The sequence below is a fragment of the Colletotrichum gloeosporioides genome, assembly GCF_011800055.1.
Source record: "Colletotrichum gloeosporioides strain Lc1 chromosome Unknown consensus_7, whole genome shotgun sequence".
Classification (NCBI taxonomy): domain Eukaryota; kingdom Fungi; phylum Ascomycota; class Sordariomycetes; order Glomerellales; family Glomerellaceae; genus Colletotrichum; species Colletotrichum gloeosporioides.
In genome coordinates this window covers 946,836-969,141 of record NW_025544652.1, presented here as the reverse complement: position 1 = coordinate 969,141, position 22,306 = coordinate 946,836, and the positions used below count along the sequence as shown (strand labels likewise).

Genomic DNA, 22,306 nt, shown 5'->3' with positions numbered 1-22,306 from the left:
GAGTATCCTCCCCCACCGAGATACTACTCTTCTACTGCTCCTGCGTTCCTGGTACTTATCGACTGCCTTGGAGGGGACCATCACGAGTGTTTCTAGGGCTGGCGGTATCCCCATGTGTTCTTGTGGAAGGGTAGTGTGTGCGATGGTTGCGAAGATGCCATGGAGTCGTGAATCTCGTCCGGATACGATTCCGAGAGGCTTCATCAGGCCAGACTGCCAAGACCTGCAGCGTGTCTTGTTTTGTCGCTCGCGATTTCATCTTGTTCGAATTTCTTGAAAAAGAGACAAAGAAAGATGCTTCTCCCGCGCGCTAGGTTAGCTTGCCAATGCACCCACATGGACGCCAAGAGTTCCGTGGCCGTGTTGCTGAGGGCTGAGAAGGTTCGTCGTCGGGGTTCCTGCGAGAGGAGCTTGGCGTTTAGACACCAAGCACATTGCCAGGCTGAAGAGGGTGTGCGAGAGGGGGGCTTTCTGCCTGGCTGCCACGCGGCACTGGGGGGATGATTTGAAATGTGTCAAGCGTCTAATTGCCTTGTGTAGACGCGTGACCACGTTGGAAGATCACCATGTTTTGACAGAAACGACACACAGACAAGCGTTCGGGAGGCCGTCTTCCCGAACCCTTGTTTACTTTTTTTTGACTCGGTGTGTTGTGGAACTCTTTTTTTCTTTCTTTGATTTTTCTTCAGGTCTTCTTCGCAGCAAAGTAAGCGAAGTTGCGCCGTCGGATTACGAGACTACCTATCCCATTCCTTGTAAGCCTTCTGCTTCTGCCGCGTGTTCCATCCCAATTTCCCGCTGATGCTGTTCACCCAGTCCTCGCTGCGGCGGCCTTGTGCCTGGACGCTCGCAAAGGGGTACCGACTGGCGCTTATCGTGACATAGTCGCCGGGGTACAGTTCCATGCGCTCGCGGCCGTCAAAGCTGGCCCAGGAGTTGGTTCTTGCATCGTATGGGACGCCCACTCGCAGCACAATCGTGTCTGGGAGTATAATGGGGCGGAAAGAGAGGGTATGGGGGCAGATTGACGTTACGAGCATGACGGGGTTCTCCGGGTGGCAGAGGGAGCCGCCGGCCGCCAGGTTGTAGGCGGTCGAACCGGTTGGGGTCGAAACGCAGATGCCATCTGCCAAGACGGAAGTGAAGTGTTCGTCGTCACCGAAGATTTCAGTGTATGACATTGCTATTGGGGTATATTGTCAGCGAACCAGGTCCGAGTGGCAAGAAAGGGTTCCCCGGCAATGACTTACTTGGGTTTGGGCCGCGGTCCACCACGATTTCATTCAATATCTCAAATGTTCCGTCCGGGACGTGAGTATGCTCATCTTCCCTCTCCTCACCAATGAGCTCCTCAACGAGATCGAGGTTTCGAAAGTCCTCCTCTTGACTGGAGCTCTCCTCGCCGTCGGCAAGCTGCAGTTGCTTTCTTCGCTGGCTTCGCATGATGGTCCCCTCAAATCGTAGGCGTAGACTGACCGTGACGCCTTTGTTGAAAGCATTGGTCAGAATCGACTTGTGTTCTTCAAAGTCGAACTTGGTGAGGAACCCGAGACTGCCGAGTGAGAAACTGAGGACTGGAGGAACGATGCGCTGGAAGAGCCAGCTGACGTAGAGGACAGTGCCATCGCCTCCTAGGGTGATGACAAAGTCGAACATGTGCGGCCTGTTCCGGCACATGTCCTCATTCCAGTATCTCAGTCGTCTCGACAGAATTTCATTGCTGTCATCAACTTTCATTCGTCCAGCCTCAACGTGCTCTTTCTTCAGCTCCTCGACAAGCCCCGGAGCGTTGAATTTCTTGCTGTCCTTGAAGTTTTCTCCCACGTATACCGTATAGTCAACGTCTCGCTCATGGGACAGCAGCCACTTGACCAGTTCCCTGGTGCGAATGATCAAGTCCGGGTCATGGATCTTGGTCAAGACAAAGATGGTCTTGACACGGAATCTGATGCGCATGCTGCTCAGTCTCCGGCTTAGCTCGCGCACCCCCCAGGCCATCTCACTGAGCTGCTTCTTGGTCAGAAGCCGGCTGTGGAGCTCATCGTCATTGTCAGACTGCGTCAGGTCTATCTGAGAGGGCGATTTGATGATTTCGGTGCGCCAAGATTTCTCATCAATCTGGCCTACGTCACTACCCTCCGGGCTGTCAGAGGCAAGAATTGCGGCTCTGTGCTTCGCAACTCGGCCCTTGGGTTCGACCGTTTTGGACATGCCCGTTTCGCCGGATACGTCCTTGGCGCCTGTCTGCCGATGAGGATTTTCATAGATGGGGTGGCCGTGGTGAAAATGGTGATCAGAGCCGGATTTGGTGGTGCTGGATACTGAGTTGGATCTTGAGCCGTGATTGCTTGCAGATGCGTGCGCGTCGCGAGCTTTCCTCTGGCTCTCGAGAAACTGATGCACGATGCACTCGGTTCTCTTGCTTGGATGACGCGGTAACGGGCGAGAGGCCTCAGAGGTGACCAGAGAGCTCTTGCGGCGATACGGATTTCCCGGATCAAAGGTGACCTGGAGATTATCGCCGAATCAGTACCCCTCTTAGACGGATGTTTCACATGGACGTACCTCTACTGCTCTTTGGTAATCGTCGTCGCTTCCACTCGAATGAGCATCGTCATCTTTCTCAAAGCCGACACGCTTCTCAGCTTTCTCTTCCATGACATTGCCTGCTCCCATCTTGTATAGGAGCGCCGCTGATGAATGAAGTGCTGCAAAGTCGGAAGAGCCGCAAGGCGCGGGGTAGTTCAGTCGCGTTTAGGGGTCCGCGAACGCCGTGGATGCCAGGTTGGGAATCTCCAAAGGTGACAACAGGCTGATTAAAAATCGGTGTATGCCAGATTGAGGTAAAGGCAGGTCCAAGGTTTATGTGAGTTCACTGAGGCGATTGCATCCTCAGCCAGGCAGGCTATCGTCGCGACAGGGCTTATTGCTGCAGCTTTCGTAATCAGAGGCCCTGAGGTAAGGTGGCGGCGTAGAGGATTCGATGCGCGAAGGACGGTAACCAGGATTTCCAGGCTATGGAAATGCCGCGGTGAAGGTGAAAGAGTTTGAGTGGTTGTGACTTGGAGGATATGCTAGCGCGTCGGTGAAGTCGTCAGCTGGGAAGCGGGAAGTTGAACTTTGTGCCCGGGCAGCTTCAGCTTCTTGAATGACACGGCGGGGCCTTCTTGTTAGTGAATTGATGATTGCGGCATTTGGGTGCTTATTCACTGGACACGCCTGGTCAACTTATGTACCGATTAGGTAGGTTGGCTGAGGTGGGTGGGCCGGGCAGGCTGCCCACTCAACACCGACCGCCGAAGGGTTGGCTAGTGGTCCATTCACCGGGCGCGGCTTGCTCTGCGCTGACGTCGTGCAGCTGCGCTGTTCGCTAGCGGCCAGCTGCAAGTGCATGTGGAGCGGAAGCAACTCGGGACACTGGATACAACTCAATGCAGGACGGACTCATTCACCGAAGGGCCACAGAACCTTCCATCGGCGGGTGTGGTGTGGGCCTTCGGTTCCCAAGGTCTGGAAGACCATGGTATCTTCGCGCTGCTCTGTCTCTTTAGGCAATAGGAGCTGAACCTACCTCAGAGCATGTCGGGACGCACCTCGTGGCTTGTGATGAGCAGCCCAGGCAAGAAGCCGCCCTGCGTTGGTTGCATTGGCTCGGCGGATGTCCGCATGACGCGAAATATCTTGTCCAAAGCTCACTATCTGCTCCTTAACACGAGCTAATCGTTGGATCGGCGCAAACCAACATCGGGTGATGCTCTTGCGCAGTTCCAAACATGAGATGATCACTCCACGATCTCGAGCAGTGTAACTTAAAGATTTGAGCCGCCCATTTTCCTTCGAGCCATTGTGGAATGGCAGGAAGGCAGGAAAAGCCTATCACTACCGCCCGTCTCTAGCCGCATGATGCCCAGGGTGATTTGAGGAAAGAACAATCGCTGACTTTGAATGCACTCGCAAACTACCAGCGACCTCTGGAATTTTGGTGTAGATGTAGGTAGGTAAACAGCACGAGAGAGGGGTCGAGTTGATGACCTAAGGTCCCCTTGATAACAGCCTAGATAAGACATGCGCGTGGCCCAAGCTTCTCCGTTCTAGGGGACTCACAGCGCTGTTGATCCACGATGAAAGGCTGACGGTGCAATTGCTGTGCCAGCCACACACACACACACCCCGCCAAACCACCTCAAGGATTTACGCCACAGCCAATCACAAGCTGCAGCGCAAACTGCATCCCGCTCGAGGCTGCTTCTCTACCACGTCGCTGTCGACCTCCTTTCCAAGCTCGACCATGAGCTCCCACCTTTTTACGCGATCAACTACGTTCTCGACGCGTTGTGGCCAAATGTTGATCGACTAACAACCACCGCCATCCGATTCCATCCACATCATAGCTCTTCATCTTTAGTATCCCAGCTAGAGCATGATATACCTCCTGAAATAGCTTCACTCCCGTCAGGATGAACTCACTCTGGTCCTCGCGCGGGGCCGCCAACGACGGCGCCGGCCCCGCGAAGCAGCCTCCTCCGCCTCCGACCCCGACTGGCGATGTTGCAGATGCTGTTGTTGCAGATGTTGGCCCAATCGCTGAGTCGGCGAATCCACCTCCTCCACCGCCCTCCAGGCCAATGTTGCAGAGAAACTCGTCTGCGCCTACGCCTGCACCCGTGCCCGCCCCAGTTCCTCCTGCGCCGATGCCTCCTGCGCCCGCCGATCAACCCCAACCCACCGACTCGCTCTCTCTGCTGCAGCTGAGACGCATAGTAGCCGAGTTTAGCCGGGGCGAACCTGTCGCCTATGACTTCGTCTACAGCGACATGGGATCCCACGATGAGGAGATTGACGAGTGGTTCGTCTATCAGTTTTGGCAATGGGTGCGTCTTAACGCCGCGCAACGTGCGTTCGAATGGCAGTGGCAGCACGAGTACGATATCCAGACAAGTTGGGAGGAGACGGACTACGAAATGAGGGCAAAGTTTACTCGGGACGCCCTCGGGGGGCTCCAGGTTAGAGAACCGGCTCAACGATCAGCATCGATTGGAAAGCTTCTATATTTGATCCTGGGAAGATGGGGCGATACTTCAACGCCTGCTCTAGTAGGCGATGGGAGGTCTGCTGCGAGCTCACCCCAACTCGAGGCTATTAGATCGAGCATAAGTTTCCTCACATCTCTAAACGGCATTGCTACCGTTTGGGAGGCAGTTCAAAACTGTTTTGACGTCTTTTGGTATGCCCAGATAACTCGTTCTTCTGACATCTATCTAATCTCGCTAGGTCCGATGACCCACGACTGGTTCAGCCTGGGGGTGCCCAGGAGGCTCAGGACGAGCTCATTAACCTGATGACCATCATGTATGTCATTATTCAGGAAGCTCTGAGCTTTCCTAAGGAGCTGGAATCCACCAGGACCAACCTTCGTAAGAACATCCCACCCTGCCTGGTCACATCCTATAGCTAATCCTTGGAAGTCTCCTTGAAGCCAGGACTAGTCGATTTCATGTCTATAGCGACATCCAAACTTCGTTGGGACGACCAAAATATGATGCCCTCCAGTCAGGTATGGACGTCCCTCTCCCGCATCCCACTGAGGCTTGGTCTAATTTTCCTAGATTTTCTTGCTCTACTGGAAGTCCATTCTCTTGGTGTTGGGTGGCACTCAGGAGATTGATGAGGCCAAGAAGGCGACGGCCGAATCCCCAAACATAAAGTCTAAGGACATTATCACCGCATCGCCCCTCGACTACCATGTGTTTCGACAGGAGCTGACGTCCAAGTATCCCGCCTACGTTCCACCACGGACGCTCATTCCCCTGGAACCGGAGAACACAACTTTACTTCCGCCTCTGCCAAATCAGCCCACAAGGACAAGCGCATCCACTGGGATTGTACCCGGATCTACGAATACTCAAAGCAGCGGCGCCTCTATCCTGCATCAACCCGTACACATCGCGACACCTGCACCCTCGCCGCCGCCATCACCTGGTGTCGGAGGTAAAGGCGGTAAGAAGCAAAATTATCAGACGAACCAGAACTTCCCGTTCATGTACCCGCCTCTGGATGCCACAAGCAATAGTGCTGGTGGCAAAGGTGGCGCTGGTCTGCAAGAACAACTCGTGGGGCGTAAGTGGGAGGGCAGCGATATTCCCGCCTCGATTCTAGAAGCTGGCGAGCTGTTCTCCAAGCGAGTTCGCATGACGCGTGCCACACGACAGCTCTGGGAAGAGCGCGAGAGCTTCCTCAAGTTTGAAAGGGGGTGGGAAGCAGATGACAATGACAGCGACGTTGAGGATCTCGACCTCGAGGGCTTGACTCTCGAAGAGAAGCAAGAGATCGCTGCGATGAAGGCAGAGACGAAGGCGGAGGAGCGCAGAGAGGTGGGCTTCACGATTCACGAGGCCGAAATCGACTGTGGACCATCAGGACAGGTCAGCGATGAAGTCAGACGACGTCTGCTTGCCGTCGACAGCTTCTACGTGAGTCCAGACCCCTCGTTCTAGTCGCAGTGACACTAACTGTTCTACAGAAAGAATCCCTTCCCCATCTGCAGTCGCTGGTGATTGTACTCCTTAGGCCGATCCTTATGAATGTTACGGCCGTTTTATCCCAGCCCGCCGCAGGTCAACAACACCCGAGTATGGCCGGTAGAGGCGCTAATGGCATAGTCAACGGTGGTCCGGGACCTAACCGGCCACAGCAGCCCCAAGATCCTTCTTCTGCTGCTTCAGGTGGTCCCCCTGAACTTCCTGAGATGTCCCCTGAGGAGGTAGACGCTTCTCGATCTCGGGAGATTACAACAAAGGCCATTACAGGAATCCTACTCCTGCTGCTGAAATGGCTCAGAGTTTCTCGTAAGCAGTACTTCCAAGGCCCGAGAAGAGATGCTGACCTTTCGTAGACGTTCTTAAATTCGAGTACATGACGCAACTTCTACTGGATTCGAACTACCTCCCCTTGGTTCTGAAACTGTTCGCGCACCAAGACATACAGCAAGTCGTTGATAGCAAGACCGACCGGCTGGAGAACAGGTACGGATGCCTTCACGGATTGATATTAATAAGCTAATCATGCAGTTTCTTCCACTTTTGCAACCTGCGCTCAAAGTATAAGGACAAGCCGGCTGCTCAGCCTGAGCCTGAGGAGGAAAGCGAAGACGAGGCGGCCCCGCCGCCGATTAAGAGAAGACGGTCCCCCCCTCGACCGCCTGCGCCTGCGCCTCATCAAGGCGACGAGGGTTCCCAATCTGATGGCCAGGCTGCCGTGCGACCCGAAGTTGATGAGCTCGGATACCCCGTAAACGATCTCCCAGCGGAACCCATCACCGACTTTTCTAGAAGAAACTTCTTCTCTCTCATCAACTATTTGCGAATCATGCAAAAGATTTGCAAGCACAAAGCTCACAGGAACCTTCTTTTGGTACAGTACAAGTCGGCCAACATCCTGCGCAAATCATTAAAGGTTCCTCAACCCGAGCTGCGACTTTACACCTTGAAGCTATTCAAAAACCAAGTGCCATACTGCGGCCGTAAGTGGCGGCAAAGCAACATGCGAGTCATCACCGCAGTCTACCTGCACTGCCGACCAGAGCTACGGGACGAGTGGCTCGCCGGCAGCGACGTTGACGCCGAGGTTGATTCGGCACTTCCGTTGGAGCAGGCGCTGCGTAGCCTTACGCATTGGTTCAATGTGCGCAGATACCCGGACAAAATCGCCGTCGAGCTTCGTGCTGCGCTTCGCGAAGAACAGGACTTTTTCACGAGGGAACTGGAGAAGCTAGACATGAACTGGGCGGACGTCGGCAGTGACGAGGGCGTAAACAGTGAGTGGGAGCACGAGGCGGCTGGATGGCCATGACTGCCCTAACCTGCAGCGTTGACAATGAATGCTAACACCTGATCAAGTGTCGGGTCTAGGATACTGACGACGGCCGCTGTCGGCATTTGGTCAGTTAAGCAACGGTTCGGGTTAAGAGGCGCCGGCTAGGTCACTCGGCTAGCCCACTGCGTCACCTAGATCAGCTACGGCTGGACGCAAAGATTATGAAGTTTACGCAAATACCACTACAACGGGGCATGACACGCTTCAGATACGAAGCTCAGTTCACCTTGAACCATTCATGTTTCAATCATGTTATTTGATTCTTGATGACAATTCTAGCAAAAAGGCTTTTCGTCGTACTTGAGACGGTATGCCAAGACTCCTCCATCCCTGGGTATAATTCCATCCTTAACCGAGATCATTTCATTGGTTTCAATTCATTACTTTCCATCTCTCACATTCCAGATGGAGAATTCCAAACGCTTCATCACTTAGACTCTGTCGTAAGTGCCGTCGTTGTAACGGTAGCCCGCGGGAGGCGCAGTGGTACCGTTCTCGTGACCGTGACCATAGTCGTGGCCGCCGCTCGTCGCGGTCGCAGTGTTACCGTAGGCACCCTCGTATTTGGGGTATCCGCTGTCCTGGGCAACGGCAGTCGTCTCGGTTGCGTAGCTGTTGCGGACTTGGTCGGGGCTTGTGTGGACGGGGAGAGCGTTCTCATTGGCGACGGTGTTCTGGCGTCCGCGGCGGCGGAAGGAGCTGAGAAAGCCACCTCCGGCGCCAGAGCCCGACGTGTAGTTGTTCTTGGGGCTAGGGCCGAAGCGTCTCTCCTTACGGTTGTGGCGCACGAGGGCCACCTCGACGAGGATGGAGATGATGAAGAAGATGCTGGGAAGCGTTAGAACTTGGTTTTCCAGGCGTGAATGGGATAAGAACTTACATTGCGACGATCGCGACGGCCAAGCAGGCGGACTGCAGCTTGCAGGCTGTTCTCAGGCTGGGGAGGTGAGTCCAACCATCGCTTCCGGTATTCGTGGGCTCGCCGTCGGCGGGGCCGTTGCCGAAGGGGGTGTTGACGGTGCCGGAGCACGAGTTGGCACCGTCCTTGTTGGCGACGGCAACGTAGATGAAGGCGGCGATGAAGGCGACGTCGAGGACGATGGCCACGAAGGAGGTGAAGGCGTGGCCGGCGAGGCAGCACAGCAGGAGCAGGCCGATGAGGGTGTACAGCGTGGCGGAGCCGGAGATGCCCTCGACGGCGCGGATCTTGTTCGATATCGGCAAGCTGTGGTTATGCAGCGTCGCGAGGAAGTACGAGTAGATTGCGAGGATGAGGGCCGCGGAGCCGAACTGGACGCCTCGGACGAACCACTGCAGGAATTTCAGGGCGAATGCCATGTTGATGATGATGCTTGTTGTCTCTTAATGGTGCGGTTTGTTTGATCGGGTGAGACGAGTCAACGTATTGATGTTGGTGCTCGATTCACCCTTATGTACTGGGCAAAGCGTTTGATAGCGATAGATGGACAAGGTGAAAAAGCAACCTTGCATCCTGCGTGTGCGGATATCGGGGAAGGAAAGCAGACCCTTAATACTTTGAAAAGCAATGCCCTCGCGCTGCCGGTAGTGGTGTGAGATGGGTCTGCGGCCTGCCGATCCCGCTACTGCGTCGATCGTGGCAAGGAATAGCTTGACCGGGGTTTTCTCTTTCCTTCTTGGCTCGGTATTTTAGTCTGGACGGAGGCCCCAAAGTAGACTTAATTCTTTTCCTTGCAGCTGCCAGTTTGGACGGACAAATGGCAGTGACGAAAGATGGGCGTCAGGTCTTGGTACGGGGCGCTGTTTGCGGGCGATGACGAGGAAGGTTGTGGCTGATGATGGGGGGGACTGCTCCCTTGGTGGGGCCTGCTATGATGTCAGACGTCTTGGAGGGGCAGACGGCGGCGTGATTGGGCCGGATGGGGAACGGGTTCTCCACTCGCAAGCCGGCACGGCCACGGTGCCAGGTGCTGCAGTGTGGCTTTGCGGGGGCGGATGGACTCCCTGGAGAAGTCGGTTGGTCGGGATCGGTCGGCGACAAGGTCGTTCCATCGCTGCTAGATCCACTTGGGTGGGCTTTCTACGGCACGCACGGGAAGAACCCAGGGGCTTCCCAAGTTGACGTTGAAGGTGGTGTTCGTGACTAAAAGGAAACGAAGGAAACCGGGATGCCTTCCAAACGGCCAAAGGTCAAGAATTGGCAGGAGTTTTATCCGTTTGTTCCTGAGTCTGCGCCCAGACGCAGACCTTGAGAGTTACCAGAGCCTTACGTGGTACGTACAACTGCCACAACAATCCCGTCATGTCTGACATGAGGATTTTCAGAATATCGCGTTAGAGAGATCCTGGAATTGCCCACATTTCGACCTCCTGTTGCACATTGAATTCCCTCTTCTAACTTGAGACTGGGGCGACCCGCTGTATCCGGTTTTGGTGCCGTTGGAAAAAGAGACAGTGTACGCGTTGCCGAGCATGTCTCGGTTTGATGGTCAGGACCTGGCTGCTGACGATCATTCGTAGGCTAGCGTGCATCTGCAAGGTCGGTCCTGTCGATGATATAATTGATTTTTTCCTTGTTCAGCTGGCATTTTTCATCCGTCAGTCGCTTTGCGTGCAAAATTGTTTCCATGTCGCTTTTCCTCAGCTGAATCGTTTCCCCTGGATCTTTCAGGGTTTCCCCAGGTGCGGAAGGGGGCTGATTGACTCGCTCGCAGCGGTCTGGCCCTTTCCTCTGAGCCCAGAGGCGCGTGTACATGTTGCATTTGATCAGGGCAAATGGGAAACAAGCTAGCCCTCTAGATGTAGTGTCAGAATGGGTGAGGGAGAAGAACATCGAGCAGCAGTGATGGTGCAGCCAATGGACAACGTCGACGAGATCTGCCAAATTTTGCCCAATTCGGCATGTCAAGCCCGGACGGTCCAAATTGCCGACTTAGACGTCAAGATGCAGACGAACCAACTTTTAGGTCCGGACATGTTTCGTCATCACCCTCATTTCTGGCTTTCTTCGCATCAGGATAGCTCATGTCCTTGCAGTAGGTTGTCGGAAAAGGTCGTTAATCGGACGATTCAACTGAATACAAACTGAAAGCCTAATGCAACGCCGGAAGCCGAGGCATGCTTTTTGGAGGCGGGGCTCTTTCCTTCAAGTCGGTAATCACAGGTCGAGGCTTCAGGGCCGCCCAACACCAAGCCTGGAAACGTTGCAGATGCCCGTCGTTGCTTGTCTCACACAATCCACCCAGCAAAAGTACCGAGACAATACATCGTTCGTGTAGGTGCAACGTCATGAATCGGAACAATTCCGAACCCTTGGGCGCATCATTGTGGCATGACATGCGGCTTTCATCGGCCACTCTACCCGCTTGCTGAGGGTTCATGCCTTTGGCTAGGAGATGCTAGGCGTTCGCAGGTTAGGGAGCCATTGCTTGGTATCGGAGACGTGATTCGGAGTGGGGCCCGAAACCCATCCCCGTATCGGGATGCCGGAGACTTGCGGCACGCGGAGTCTGCAGGGCCCGCTCACGGTCCAATGCGTCGAGAAGCCGAACGGTAGCGCTGGGGGCGCCGAATACGTTCGCTCAGCGTTGCATCCAGCTTGCATTGAATATTCAAGCGCCTCCAGCAGTTCACATGACCTTAGGCTGCTTCCTTACTATCCAAGTGGCACCGATGAGCGCCATCAGTGGGAAGCGCTTCGTATCCAATGCGTCGGTAAGGCGCCCATTGTGGAACATCGGAACGAAAACCAGCCTGTTTTGGTCTCGTCGTGGTTCTGGCGGACTTCGGGGACCAGATTCTGGCACAAATCTCATCGAACCTGCGAGGCACTACCCGTATTGGAGAATTTCGGACTGCTCAAGAACAGGAAAAGCCGCGGGATCTTGGCGCAGAAGCTGCCGAGTAGAACCGTCGGCTTGCCCAAGGCGTTGAGGCCGTTCGAACTACTAGCTCATAAAGGGTTGGGTTTCCCCCCTTTAATCCGACAAAATCGATAGCCCGTTTCCGCTAGCAACAGCCACATTCTGTCGCTATGACAGCTACGGCAAACTCTTGGAACCTGGGTAAATGATTCGTCTGATTCTCTCGATCTGACAGGATCGTGGAGTCTGCAAGTGTGGAGGAGGACTCGCGTCGTACTTGACAGCGCAAGGGCGTCTTGGCGAGCCGACTCAGATGTGATAGCCTTGTTGGCCAATGTCTCCTGCGAGATGTGTGAGTGAACAGCAGAATATAGCATGCGAAACCACGGTCAGAAAAGCCTTAATGAGGAGGGTATTCGACGACATGCTCTTTAGGTTGGCCAACTTACTCCTTGCTGGCTGTGTTTGGCTGTGCGGGATACAAGTAGGTTTACTAGTGCTTTTGGCTCCATGGCCTTGGATGTCGAAAGTAAGGTTGCGGATGATGCTTAACAGCCGACTTCCGTTGTTTGCGTGATCGGCATGAAGGACAAAGCTGGGACATGCTCGAAATATCTTCGAATGCCGCAGTTGCCGATGCTACGGCTGCAACAAAAGTTGTCTGTGTACTCCAAAGCCCTCTACCTGAATGGTAGCCGGTGCCAAATTCAGGGCAAGATGAGACGACGACAACGCCTTGCCTTAGGGGTGGGGAGGGTTACGCAGCTGCAATATCCCAGAAGACGTATGCGGTATCTCGGCAGCTGGTGGTTCAGCTGGGCACCATCGTTGTCGTGACATCGATAGTTCGGTGCTGTAGGTGTGAACCGCGTTGGGGTGCCAAGATGAGGAAAATGAGACCAGATCCTCCCGTGTGGTTGCTTTATCGAGGATATACCACCGACATATCTCGGTTTGAAGACGCGGGAAAAGCTGAAGGTTAGTTGAAAAGATCTTGTCTCACCTCCGCGTCAGGCGGAAGGTTGGCAGTCCAAAGACGCAACTTACGATTCATTGCCCAAGACGCGATTGGTCCCAGCAAATGCGTGTTCTTCAAGCAGGTAGGCTGCTGTATGGGGAAATAAGCGTTGGTCAGGGGCAAGGGCTCACTTCGTTGCCCCTGGACGGTTCTCGCGCTGCGGCTAGCACCGTCAGACGCCACAAATTGCCAACGGCCAATTAGCAGCATAGTGCTGCCTTTTGTCCCTTCCTTAATCCAATATCAGGATGACACTTACCCGGAAGCAGAAAGAAGGGTCCTGGCATCCTTGGCCAAAGTCCATGCCAAAAATACGAAGACACACCAACACCACGATCATCACAACACCCATGAACCGTGGACCCAAGCTCCCGCCACTCTGTTGGGTCCTTCGACACTAATGAACGATGGAGGGTGTTACTCTCTTTGGCGATGGCTGCACTCTTTCTCAGCCTAGACTTGCCTAGCATGCCCAGATCGTCCATCTTGCCGCTATTCCATTCGGTTGGTGCGTCGTCTCTCGGCCTCCTTACACGTTCTGCTGTGCGATGGCTCAAGTCACTACGGCACGGAAGCGCCGAGCCTCCTCCCCTTCCCTCTCAGCCCATTCATCCCTCAGCAGATGTTTCTCTTATCAAACGGCTAGTGGCCTTCTCTCGTTCTTTCCTACTTCACGTCTTCCCTCCCGTGTCGGGCTCGCCCATTACGCTCTTTCCAGGTGCATTTGTTTTTGAGTATCTCACTTTAATACTTCAGTTGAGTCTTTGTGACTTACACAATCACTCACTTACGCTCTTTATCATAATCACTCGTTCTCTTGATTCCGGCCCGTAGTACTATAAACTTCAACATGAAGGGGGCGACATCGTTGCTGCTGGCCCTCCTGGGCCTTGCAGCTAGAACCACTGCCGACCCAACATGGCCTGCGGATATCGACGAGCTCGAAGAAATCATGTACCAAACCACCGGTGTCCGGTCACGAAAGTTTGCCGACTCCGTCAACCCCTGCACACGAGAGGTCTCTGGTGCAGGTCGCAAAAACGCCGCCGAGTGGCTGAGGACCGCCTTTCACGATATGGCTCCGGCAAACGTATACAGGGGAACTGGCGGCATGGATGCATCTTTGCAGTATGAGCTGGGATCGAGTGACAACACAGGTCCAGGCTTCGGCACCACCATGACCTTCATGGCTCCCTATCTGACGCGCAAGAGCAGTATGTCAGACCTCATCGCACTTGGCGTCTACACATCTGTGTTGTCTTGCAAGGGCCCATCTGTTGCCATACGAGCCGGCCGGATCGATGCAACAGGACCGAACGACTCTGGCGCCGTTCCCACACCTGGAGACTCGACTCCAGTGTTCCTGAACCGATTCGTTCGCATGGGTTTCTCTACAGCAGACATGATACAAATGACGGCGTGCGGTCACACCATTGGCGGTGTTCACTCGGCCGACCATCCCGATATCGTCCCTGCTGGCCAATTCACAAACGAAGTTGCCACCTTCGATACCACCGATGCCGCGTTCGATCCCAAAGTCATCACCGAATATCTCGCCGGTACCACTCAGAACCCACTGGTCAACGTTCCCGGGACCCAGAAGGGAAAGAATTCCGACTTCAGAGTCTTCAACGCCGATAATAATGCAACCGTAAAGGCGATGACAGACGCCACTGTCTTCAACAACGTCTGTAAAGCCATCTTTGAGAGAATGGTCAATGTCGTGCCGTCCGGCGTGACTCTGAGCGACCCCATCCAGCCCTACCAAGTGAAGCCGGTACAAATGCAACTCACACTCGCCGACGTATCAACCCTGTCACTGACGGGTGTTATCCGTGTTCGCACGACCAACTTTCCCCTAGCGAACATCGCCAGCCTCACTATCAACTACAAGAATCGGAATGGCGGCACCGTTTGTGGATCTGGACCTTGCGCCTTCACCATTACTGTTTCTGGTGCTTCCACGAACTTGGAAGAGAGCTTCGCGTGGTTTACAATTATACAGAATCAACAGAATGGAGTCAGAATCCCGGTCTCATCTGGTATCTCATCCTTCACAATAACAATCAATATGAACGATGGTTCCACCAAATTTTTCGACAACAATGGCAACGGTTATCCCATGCAGGACGGTATTTTCCTTCAGACTGACCAGAGCTGTTTGACCCAGTCCAACGGCACGGCCACTTTCGTTGCCGCCGTCCGTAACGATCGCATCTCACAGCCTGTAAGCGTTAACGTCTGGTACAAAACAAAGCGTACCACCAGTGTCGTGCCACTCCTGAGCAACATGACACTGGCCATGACACAGGGAGCTTGCCAAGGAGGTTATACCTTCTTCACCGTGACGACCACCATCCCGGGTGGTGTCAGTGTTGAGTCAACAATGGATTTAATCAGCGGAGACATGGTCGATTCTTTCAAGAAGGCCAACACCGTAGGTGGAACCTGCCAGCCGTGGTCTGGAGGTAGTTTTTGCAGCAGTATCACTGTCTCATCTGTTGTTCCGACAAGCACTGCGAGTGCCCCCAGCCACCGTGCTACCATGGGCGGGTACAAGTTCGTTTCTTGCTGGACCGAAGCAACAAATGGGCGTGCTCTCAAGGGCGCGGCGTTCGCCTACGACGGCATGACTTTGAGTAGCTGCATGGCCAACTGCACCGGATTCGACTACTGGGGCACAGAGTATGGACGGGAGTGTTACTGCGGCAACTCCTTGGACTCTACTAGTACTTCTGCACTCTTGGTCGACTGCAATATGCCCTGCTCTGGAGACTCAACTCAGTACTGTGGCGCGGGCAACAGAATCGAGCTGTATTCCACCACCGCCACCCGTACAAGCAGCTCAACCGCGTCTGCGACTGCGACCCTCGCCCATATTTCCGCCGTTGGACAGTACTCTTTGATTGGTTGCCAGACCGAGGCCACCAATGGCCGCGCCCTCCAAGCAACTTCGACGGCAGCCGACGACATGACCCTGGAGAAGTGTGCTACCTTCTGCTCTGGCTACACATACTTTGGTACCGAGTACGGCCGCGAATGTAAGCAGCAGCCAATTCCCTTCCATTTTCATATCGTCTAACAAGATACAGGCTATTGCGGTAACAGCCTACAGGATACTAGCAAATCTGCTCCCATCACTGATTGCAACATGAAATGTGCTGGAAACCAGTATCAGTATTGCGGTGACGGAAATCGCCTCGAGCTGTACAAGCTTGGGACCTCTTCGTCTTCCTCTCATTCTTCGATTGTTTCGGCTACAGCAACGGCGTCTAGCAGCAGCTCGCGCACTTCTAGCAGTTCCTCTACCTCCACCACTCCCTCAAGCACCTTCAGTGCTCTCGGCAGCAGTGGATCTTCCTCCTCAAGTGCTCCGTTTACTGGATCGTCCACTTTCAGCACCGTGGTGTCCTCGACGAGTAGCGCCGCGCCGTCCACCCGTACCTCTTCCTCCTCCGCCTCAACATTGTCAGCCCAGGCCGTGTCAAGCTCAGTCTCCAGCAGTTCGGTGACTCCGAGCAGCAGTTTGTCCTCGACGAGAAAGCCTGTTTCGACCAGTGCTGCAGTATCGTCGACCAGTAGCCTTGTTTCTTCTACCACAACTTCGAGCGCGACTAGCACTGTCCCTACGCTTGCCCACAAAGCGACTGTGGCCGCTTACAACTTGACGGGCTGCTGGACAGAAGGAAATGGCGTTCGTGCGCTGAGCCAGAACAGCTATGCCTCCCACGACAACATGACTCTCGAAAACTGCGCCGCCTTCTGTTTAGGTTACAAGTACTTTGGGACGGAATACGGAGGCGAGTGTTATTGCGGCAACTTCCTTGCTTCGAGCAGCTCGTCAGCTCCTTTGAGCGACTGCAGCATGACTTGCACTGGAAATCAGTACGAATACTGCGGCGCCGGCAACAGGCTTACCCTTTACACCAACAGCAACGACAAGGTTACCGGCCCAAGTCAACCTGCCAACGTTGGCGTCTACTCTTTCCTCGGTTGCCGGACAGAGCCAGCCCAAGGTGGCCGTGCTCTAAGTGCCAAGGCGACGGCTGCAGACAAGATGACAAACGAGGTGTGCGCGTCGTTTTGTGACGGCTTCGCATACTTCGGCACAGAATACAGCGGCGAGTGCTATTGCGGCTCTGCCCTGCCGGACACTTCTCTCGTGGCACCTGTCAGCGAATGCAATATGCTCTGCTCGGGTAGCAGCACTGAGTACTGTGGCAGTGGCAATCGTTTGTCTGTATACAAGAAATGAAGGGAAGGTCTTGATATTTTACGGGAAAATGATGAGTCAATGGCGTCAAGGCATAGTACAGAGGTACGGATGGGATACCATGATGGTTGATAATTATTAATTCATATAATACACTGAACACATTGAATTTCTTCACAATGATGCTCATAAATTCAGTCGGTAATGATGACTATCGTCCAATTTGTGGCCGGCGTCTTAATACTGTAAAGAGGAGACCCAGGGGTAAGAATAACGGTAGTTGTAGTCAAGAGAATGACAGTTGACATGACCGCAGCAGAAGAACGAAGATAAATATAGTAGTAGAAGAGACGATGACAGAAGAAATAACAACAACGACACGGACGACGACAACGACGATAGTAAGGCAGAGTATACATGAGTTCACAGGAAGAGTGGTCGCTCTGGCATGATCAAACTCGAGTATCTCATGAGAATGCAGAGCAAAGAATGTCAAATCTACTTCCTGGCAAAGGTGTCTTTTCTTGCCTCCTTTGGAAACTCTCTTAAGCTGTAAGTTTGACCGAAGCCCCGTCGTATGACAGGATGCAGCCGAGCCAAACGTCTCCTTCTCATCCTCGCTGGACGTATTGGCAGTTTTATCTCGGGACTCTATGAGGCTGCCCTACGCAGGCTATGCCGAGGACTTTGCTCGAGGCACCAAGCGACCTTCAACTAGGATCGCTATGTTCATTCTGATAGGGTTCTTAACGGGCCTTGGTTGTGTCGGTAGGAAGATGACTATGCTTTTGGGATCAGGCAATCACGGACCGAGAGCGTAGCCATGTGGTGGTGGCCGGGGCAAGCGAAACGGCCGCTGTCCGCGTTTCGTGATGATGCTCGCGCAGAGACACATCAGGGCTGACTGCTGAAGCATTGCCCGATTCTCATAACAGCGATGGAGCAAGTGCCGTGTTCGAGTGGTCCATCCGATTCATTTCGCTTGGGACAGGAGGATTACAGCTGACGGCCCGTCTACTCTCACGATGATGAACCGGCCCACGGAGGATGAGGACATGGCGCACCAGAGTTGGCATCGGATCCCTTGCTAGGGGCTGCATACCGTCAATCCAGACGTGAAGTTGAGGGACTCCGGAGAGGGGACATCTCCGAACAGCAGCACGCACTTCTTCGTCTCATCGTCTTGATCTCGGGGTCGTCTAGAATGAAGTTTCCGGCTCGGCACCGGGCTCGAGAGTCTGCTCCATATTAAGACCACTGCTCTCCAACAGTCATTGGCTGTATTCTCTTGCCGATCGTCGCTGAAGGTCTCGACATTCGAATCCTCACCTAATCCAACCAAGCCGGAAACAGCGAACGGGAAGAAGAAAGTCCAAGTGTCGTCGCTCTCTGGCCACGAATAGGCTTCGCGACGTACACCTTTTGGTGTTTATGGCCGCGGTAAAACGATCAGCCGATGGTCCGCAAGTTCTGGACGAAATAGCGATAACAGGAGCATGACATTATCTCCGTCTTCCTCAACTACGCCGCAGTCGTCTGCAACATCGTGAGATGTGAGATAACGAGGCAGCACCGCACCAGATTCTAAAGCGCAGTGACAGGCAATTAAGTCCCGCAGGTTTAGAGTGTGGCGGATTTACCTAGGTCTTTGTCGCGGTCGGGTTCACGCAAATCACGACTACGATCTAGACATCACAGCACCAAGAATGAAGCACCTCATCCTCCTCGGGGCGTGCTACCTTGACACGATCCTCACGCAAGGCGAACCCCTCGCATCGGAGCACGTAGAACCCCTCGCTGACTCACCGTTCCCAGCATCCCGCGCTTCCCAGAAGAGGACGCAAAACTACGAGCGACAAGCCTGCGCGTCCGGCGAGGAGGCAACTGCCCCAACACGATCGAAGTTCTGCAGCAGCTGCTCAGAAACCCGCCCGGCGGCGGCGACGAGTCTTCACCCCAGGAGGAGGCGCTGCAGATGCATCTCGTCTCGACCCTGCCGGAGCGCCAGTCGCAGGCAACAGCGAACATCATCGCCTCACTGACGCCGACGTCACCATCGTCAGGCCAGGAGCCCTCGCCCTCCTCGTCAGCCGTTGACTTCGACCACTCCCTCTTCCGCGCGGGCCACCAGGTGCCGGCGAGCTGCTACATCCTCCGCAGCGAGGCGACCGGCAGCCGGACAATCGTAAACCACAACGACCTCCCCGAGATGACGGCCGCCGAGTTCCTGGTCGTCGCGGAGGCGTTCCGGGGCCGTGGAGAGAAGACATGGTGGCACTTTGAGGGGCGGATACCCGAAACGACGCTCGAGTGTGTCCGATCGTTGAGACGCGTGCTGGGCGCGAGTGCGACGGTCAGCGTCGAGGTCGAGAAGCCTGGGAGACCTGGGCTCAGGGAACTCGCCGCGGAAGCGGACGTCGTCTTTTACTCCAAGAGCTGGGCCGAGGTGAGCATCCTGCTTGGGGAGAGAGAGCCAAGCGTCGTGAAATTGACCAACACAACAGCACTGCGGCTACACATCTGCTGAGGCTTGCCTGAGAGGGGAGAGCCAGCCGCGAGCGTGGGTTTCGAATCGCCGCGTAGGAACCGTTGGCTGATTGTAGGCTACACAGCTCTCTGGCGATGATCACATGGGGGGCCGAGGGGGCGTCGTGCCTATCGCTGCAAGATCAACGTTACGTCGAACGTCCGGTCGAGCACGCAGTCCAGCATGTGGTTGAGTGAGTGACTTAACCCCTCCAACGAACGAGTCGAACGACTCGTTCTCGACCGCTCATCTCTCGCTGCGCCTACGAGGCAGATGATGACCGACACTGACACCCTGCAGCTCGGTAGGTGCTGGAGACACGTTCGTCGCAGGCATGCTTTACGGACTCATTTGCCGGGAGCGTTGGGAGCTGGGAGAGAAGCTCGGCTTCGCGGTCGACCTGGCCACTCTCAAAGTCCAGCGCGAGGGGTTCAGTGGGCTGGGAGACGAAATGCAAAGTCGTGCTAGCGGTGGGTCGTCCGCATCGGGTCAGGCCAGGCAATAGAGCCAGCTTCGTCGCCGCCGCCGCGGCTGCTCCGGATCCTGGCCCCCGATGCCGTAGATGGTCGCCTCGGCCGTTGAGTTGGAACGGGGTGGGTGGACCAAGTGTCCCGCAGTCGTCAGGATTCGGTCATCTGCAGAACTACATGGCAACAAGCCGAAGCCTGCGGTCCGGTGGGCTTCCATCGTCGGTGGTCGCTCCTGATGCGTGTTCCGAAGTGAAGGTTTGAGGACCCGTGTGGGGAACAAGAGGCGGTGTACACAATGGAAGGTGGATGGCGGGCAAGCGAGAGAGAGGCATCTCTGCGACGGGGCAAGTTGGGCTAGAGGCGGACTTCACGGCATAATGTGTTGTGAACATTGCGACCGTCAAAGACGCCTGGCAGGTAGCAAAATTGGTCCAAGATTCCCTTGTCTTTTGTCTTCAACCTCATCGAGCCGCTGCTATACCCGTGTGGAGTGAAGGGGAGTAAATTGGGCTACTCTGCATTTACACAAACACGCATCAGTGCAGATGCCGCATCTCACGCGCGCGGTGCAGGCGAGGTTGCAGATGGCCCGCAGATGCTAGGCGGGAGCAGCTTCTTGATTGCAACAGAGGGAAGACGTTGACGATGAACCAGTTGGGAGCCAGGGATGGTGAGAATCGACAAAAATTTGTGAAGAAATCGATGGATCGCTGGTGAGGAGTCGTCTAGCTCAGTGACGAAACCCGTCTTCAACCTGTTGTTTTGCAGCAAACTTCGCCTGCATTTGATACAGCCGCAGGGAAGCGCGACGCAGATCTCCTGTTCTCAGAGGAGGAACGGATACAAAGCATGGAATGAGTTGAATTCCGCACTGGAGTCAGTCTAGCTGGGGCGGAGTTTTCAGTGGAAAGGGGATCCAAAATGATTTCCCTCTCTTTTACGACTGACTCTGAGCCAAATTCAGCGTGGACGGACGAACGACGTAGGCTGTGGACGGGGAGCATCTGGACAACCCGCCAACTAGGAGATTACCAGGGCATTTGCAGAGCGGTTGTAGGTGTTCTGGGCCCATGGATTTGCGGTGACTCAAGATTGAGGAACGAGACCATCGATTCTTTTCTGCATCGCGTTGTCTTGTCCATTCGGTGGAGCCCATGGCTTGAGTCTCATTTTCGACGTAGGTCTCCATGAACCCTTCCCACCAATTTGTCCTGGCCATTCGGGCTTGGAGCGTCGTAAACAAGTGGATTCCTGGCGAGAAAAAAATTGATATGTTGGCGGCTTGATGCAGCGGAGGTTAGCCCGTGTGTGATTTCAGCGGCCTAGATGCTGCATTTGGGTTACCAAAACCCTCCGCTTTCTGACAAAATCTGTCATGTCGCAAGTATCAGCTCTGGTACACCGGGTCGCTCGTGTGCAATCCTATTATGCTCATGCCGTAACAGGAAGGGTTCTTCCAGAACACAAGAGGCCGAAGAGCGGCATATTCTGATTTCACGAGTCGATCTTGCGTTGACGTCGGCGGTAGGCGATGCGTACCAACAGTACTACTCGATGTTTGCTGGATTCAAAGTATCCGACCTCTCACCGCCGACGGATCTAGCGGGTCGGCGAGTCTCATGAAAGGGGATAAACGAGTGACAGTGTATGAGGAGTTCGTGGTAGCCGAGGCCCTTACGCTACTGCATCGGGCGACAAGTTGACTAGACATGTACCATGGGTAAGTGAACAGTGCAGACCGTGCAGTATGTGGAGACAAAGCTGCGTCCCAATTATGGCGGCACATCGCATTGGAAGCATATGGCGGCTTGCTGACGGGTTGCGTGGTTGCTTCTCGGAAGCTGTGGCATGGAGATGCAGCCCCTGGTCAAGCGACTGAATAACGACGACAGTGCTCAGCAAATACATCCTCCACGTCGGACGTCAGAGGAACGGGCGGTGCCTGGTGGCAAAATGATGGGCATAGACAGTATCTGTAAATGCCTTGCAGGGAATCGTCTCCGGCCCTGCGTCCGCAATTGTTTGGGTATCTGAAGAGGGGCTTACCAGAATTGGGGGCTTGCTATTCGTATATGCCCTGGAGAGCGGATGATACGAGGCGTGCCTGTATTGAACAGAGGGGGTTCTGCAGGGTCGAAAACATGACTTTCAGCCAACGAGGACGGGTCGTCGTCAAAGTGAGGTTGAGTGGGAGGCTTCTGCAGGATATGACAGGCAGGCGAATAGCGTGATGCCCATGCCATGCATCTTGTTCGGGAGTTTGAATGTGCGTGGAGAAGGATCAAAGTTCCGCGTGTCCTTCTCAATGGTTAGCCGTCAAGTGACCGAGGGGCATTTGATTTGAGAGATGGGGGTGTGCGCGTT

At 54.6% G+C, this 22,306-nt stretch overlaps 4 protein-coding genes across 4 annotated transcripts; 2 read left to right on the top strand and 2 right to left on the bottom strand.

Moving 5' to 3' along the window:
* Positions 1 to 737: 737 nt before the first annotated feature.
* GCG54_00001677 (NAD(+) kinase) lies at positions 738 to 2,676 on the bottom strand (the record flags this gene model as incomplete). Its single annotated transcript, XM_045401786.1, has 3 exons — positions 738 to 1,183; positions 1,251 to 2,508; positions 2,566 to 2,676. 3 exons carry the CDS (start codon positions 2,674 to 2,676, stop codon positions 738 to 740), a joined length of 1,815 nt encoding a protein of 604 aa, XP_045270515.1.
* A 1,781-nt stretch (positions 2,677 to 4,457) lies between these two features.
* On the top strand, positions 4,458 to 7,848 carry GCG54_00001676 (Striatin-interacting protein 1; the record flags this gene model as incomplete). The annotated part of the gene is made up of 7 exons (XM_045401785.1): positions 4,458 to 5,224; positions 5,272 to 5,414; positions 5,466 to 5,554; positions 5,607 to 6,470; positions 6,521 to 6,845; positions 6,893 to 7,022; positions 7,068 to 7,848. 7 exons carry the CDS (start codon positions 4,458 to 4,460, stop codon positions 7,846 to 7,848), a joined length of 3,099 nt encoding a protein of 1,032 aa, XP_045270514.1.
* Positions 7,849 to 8,303: 455 nt separating this feature from the next.
* Positions 8,304 to 9,210, bottom strand: GCG54_00001675 (uncharacterized protein; the record flags this gene model as incomplete). Its single annotated transcript, XM_045401784.1, has 2 exons — positions 8,304 to 8,700; positions 8,753 to 9,210. 2 exons carry the CDS (start codon positions 9,208 to 9,210, stop codon positions 8,304 to 8,306), a joined length of 855 nt encoding a protein of 284 aa, XP_045270513.1.
* A 4,372-nt stretch (positions 9,211 to 13,582) lies between these two features.
* GCG54_00001674 (WSC domain-containing protein) lies at positions 13,583 to 19,977 on the top strand (the record flags this gene model as incomplete). The annotated part of the gene is made up of 7 exons (XM_045401783.1): positions 13,583 to 15,773; positions 15,825 to 16,968; positions 17,375 to 17,497; positions 18,761 to 19,391; positions 19,450 to 19,505; positions 19,558 to 19,665; positions 19,773 to 19,977. 7 exons carry the CDS (start codon positions 13,583 to 13,585, stop codon positions 19,975 to 19,977), a joined length of 4,458 nt encoding a protein of 1,485 aa, XP_045270512.1.
* Between the last annotated feature and the right edge of the window lie 2,329 nt (positions 19,978 to 22,306).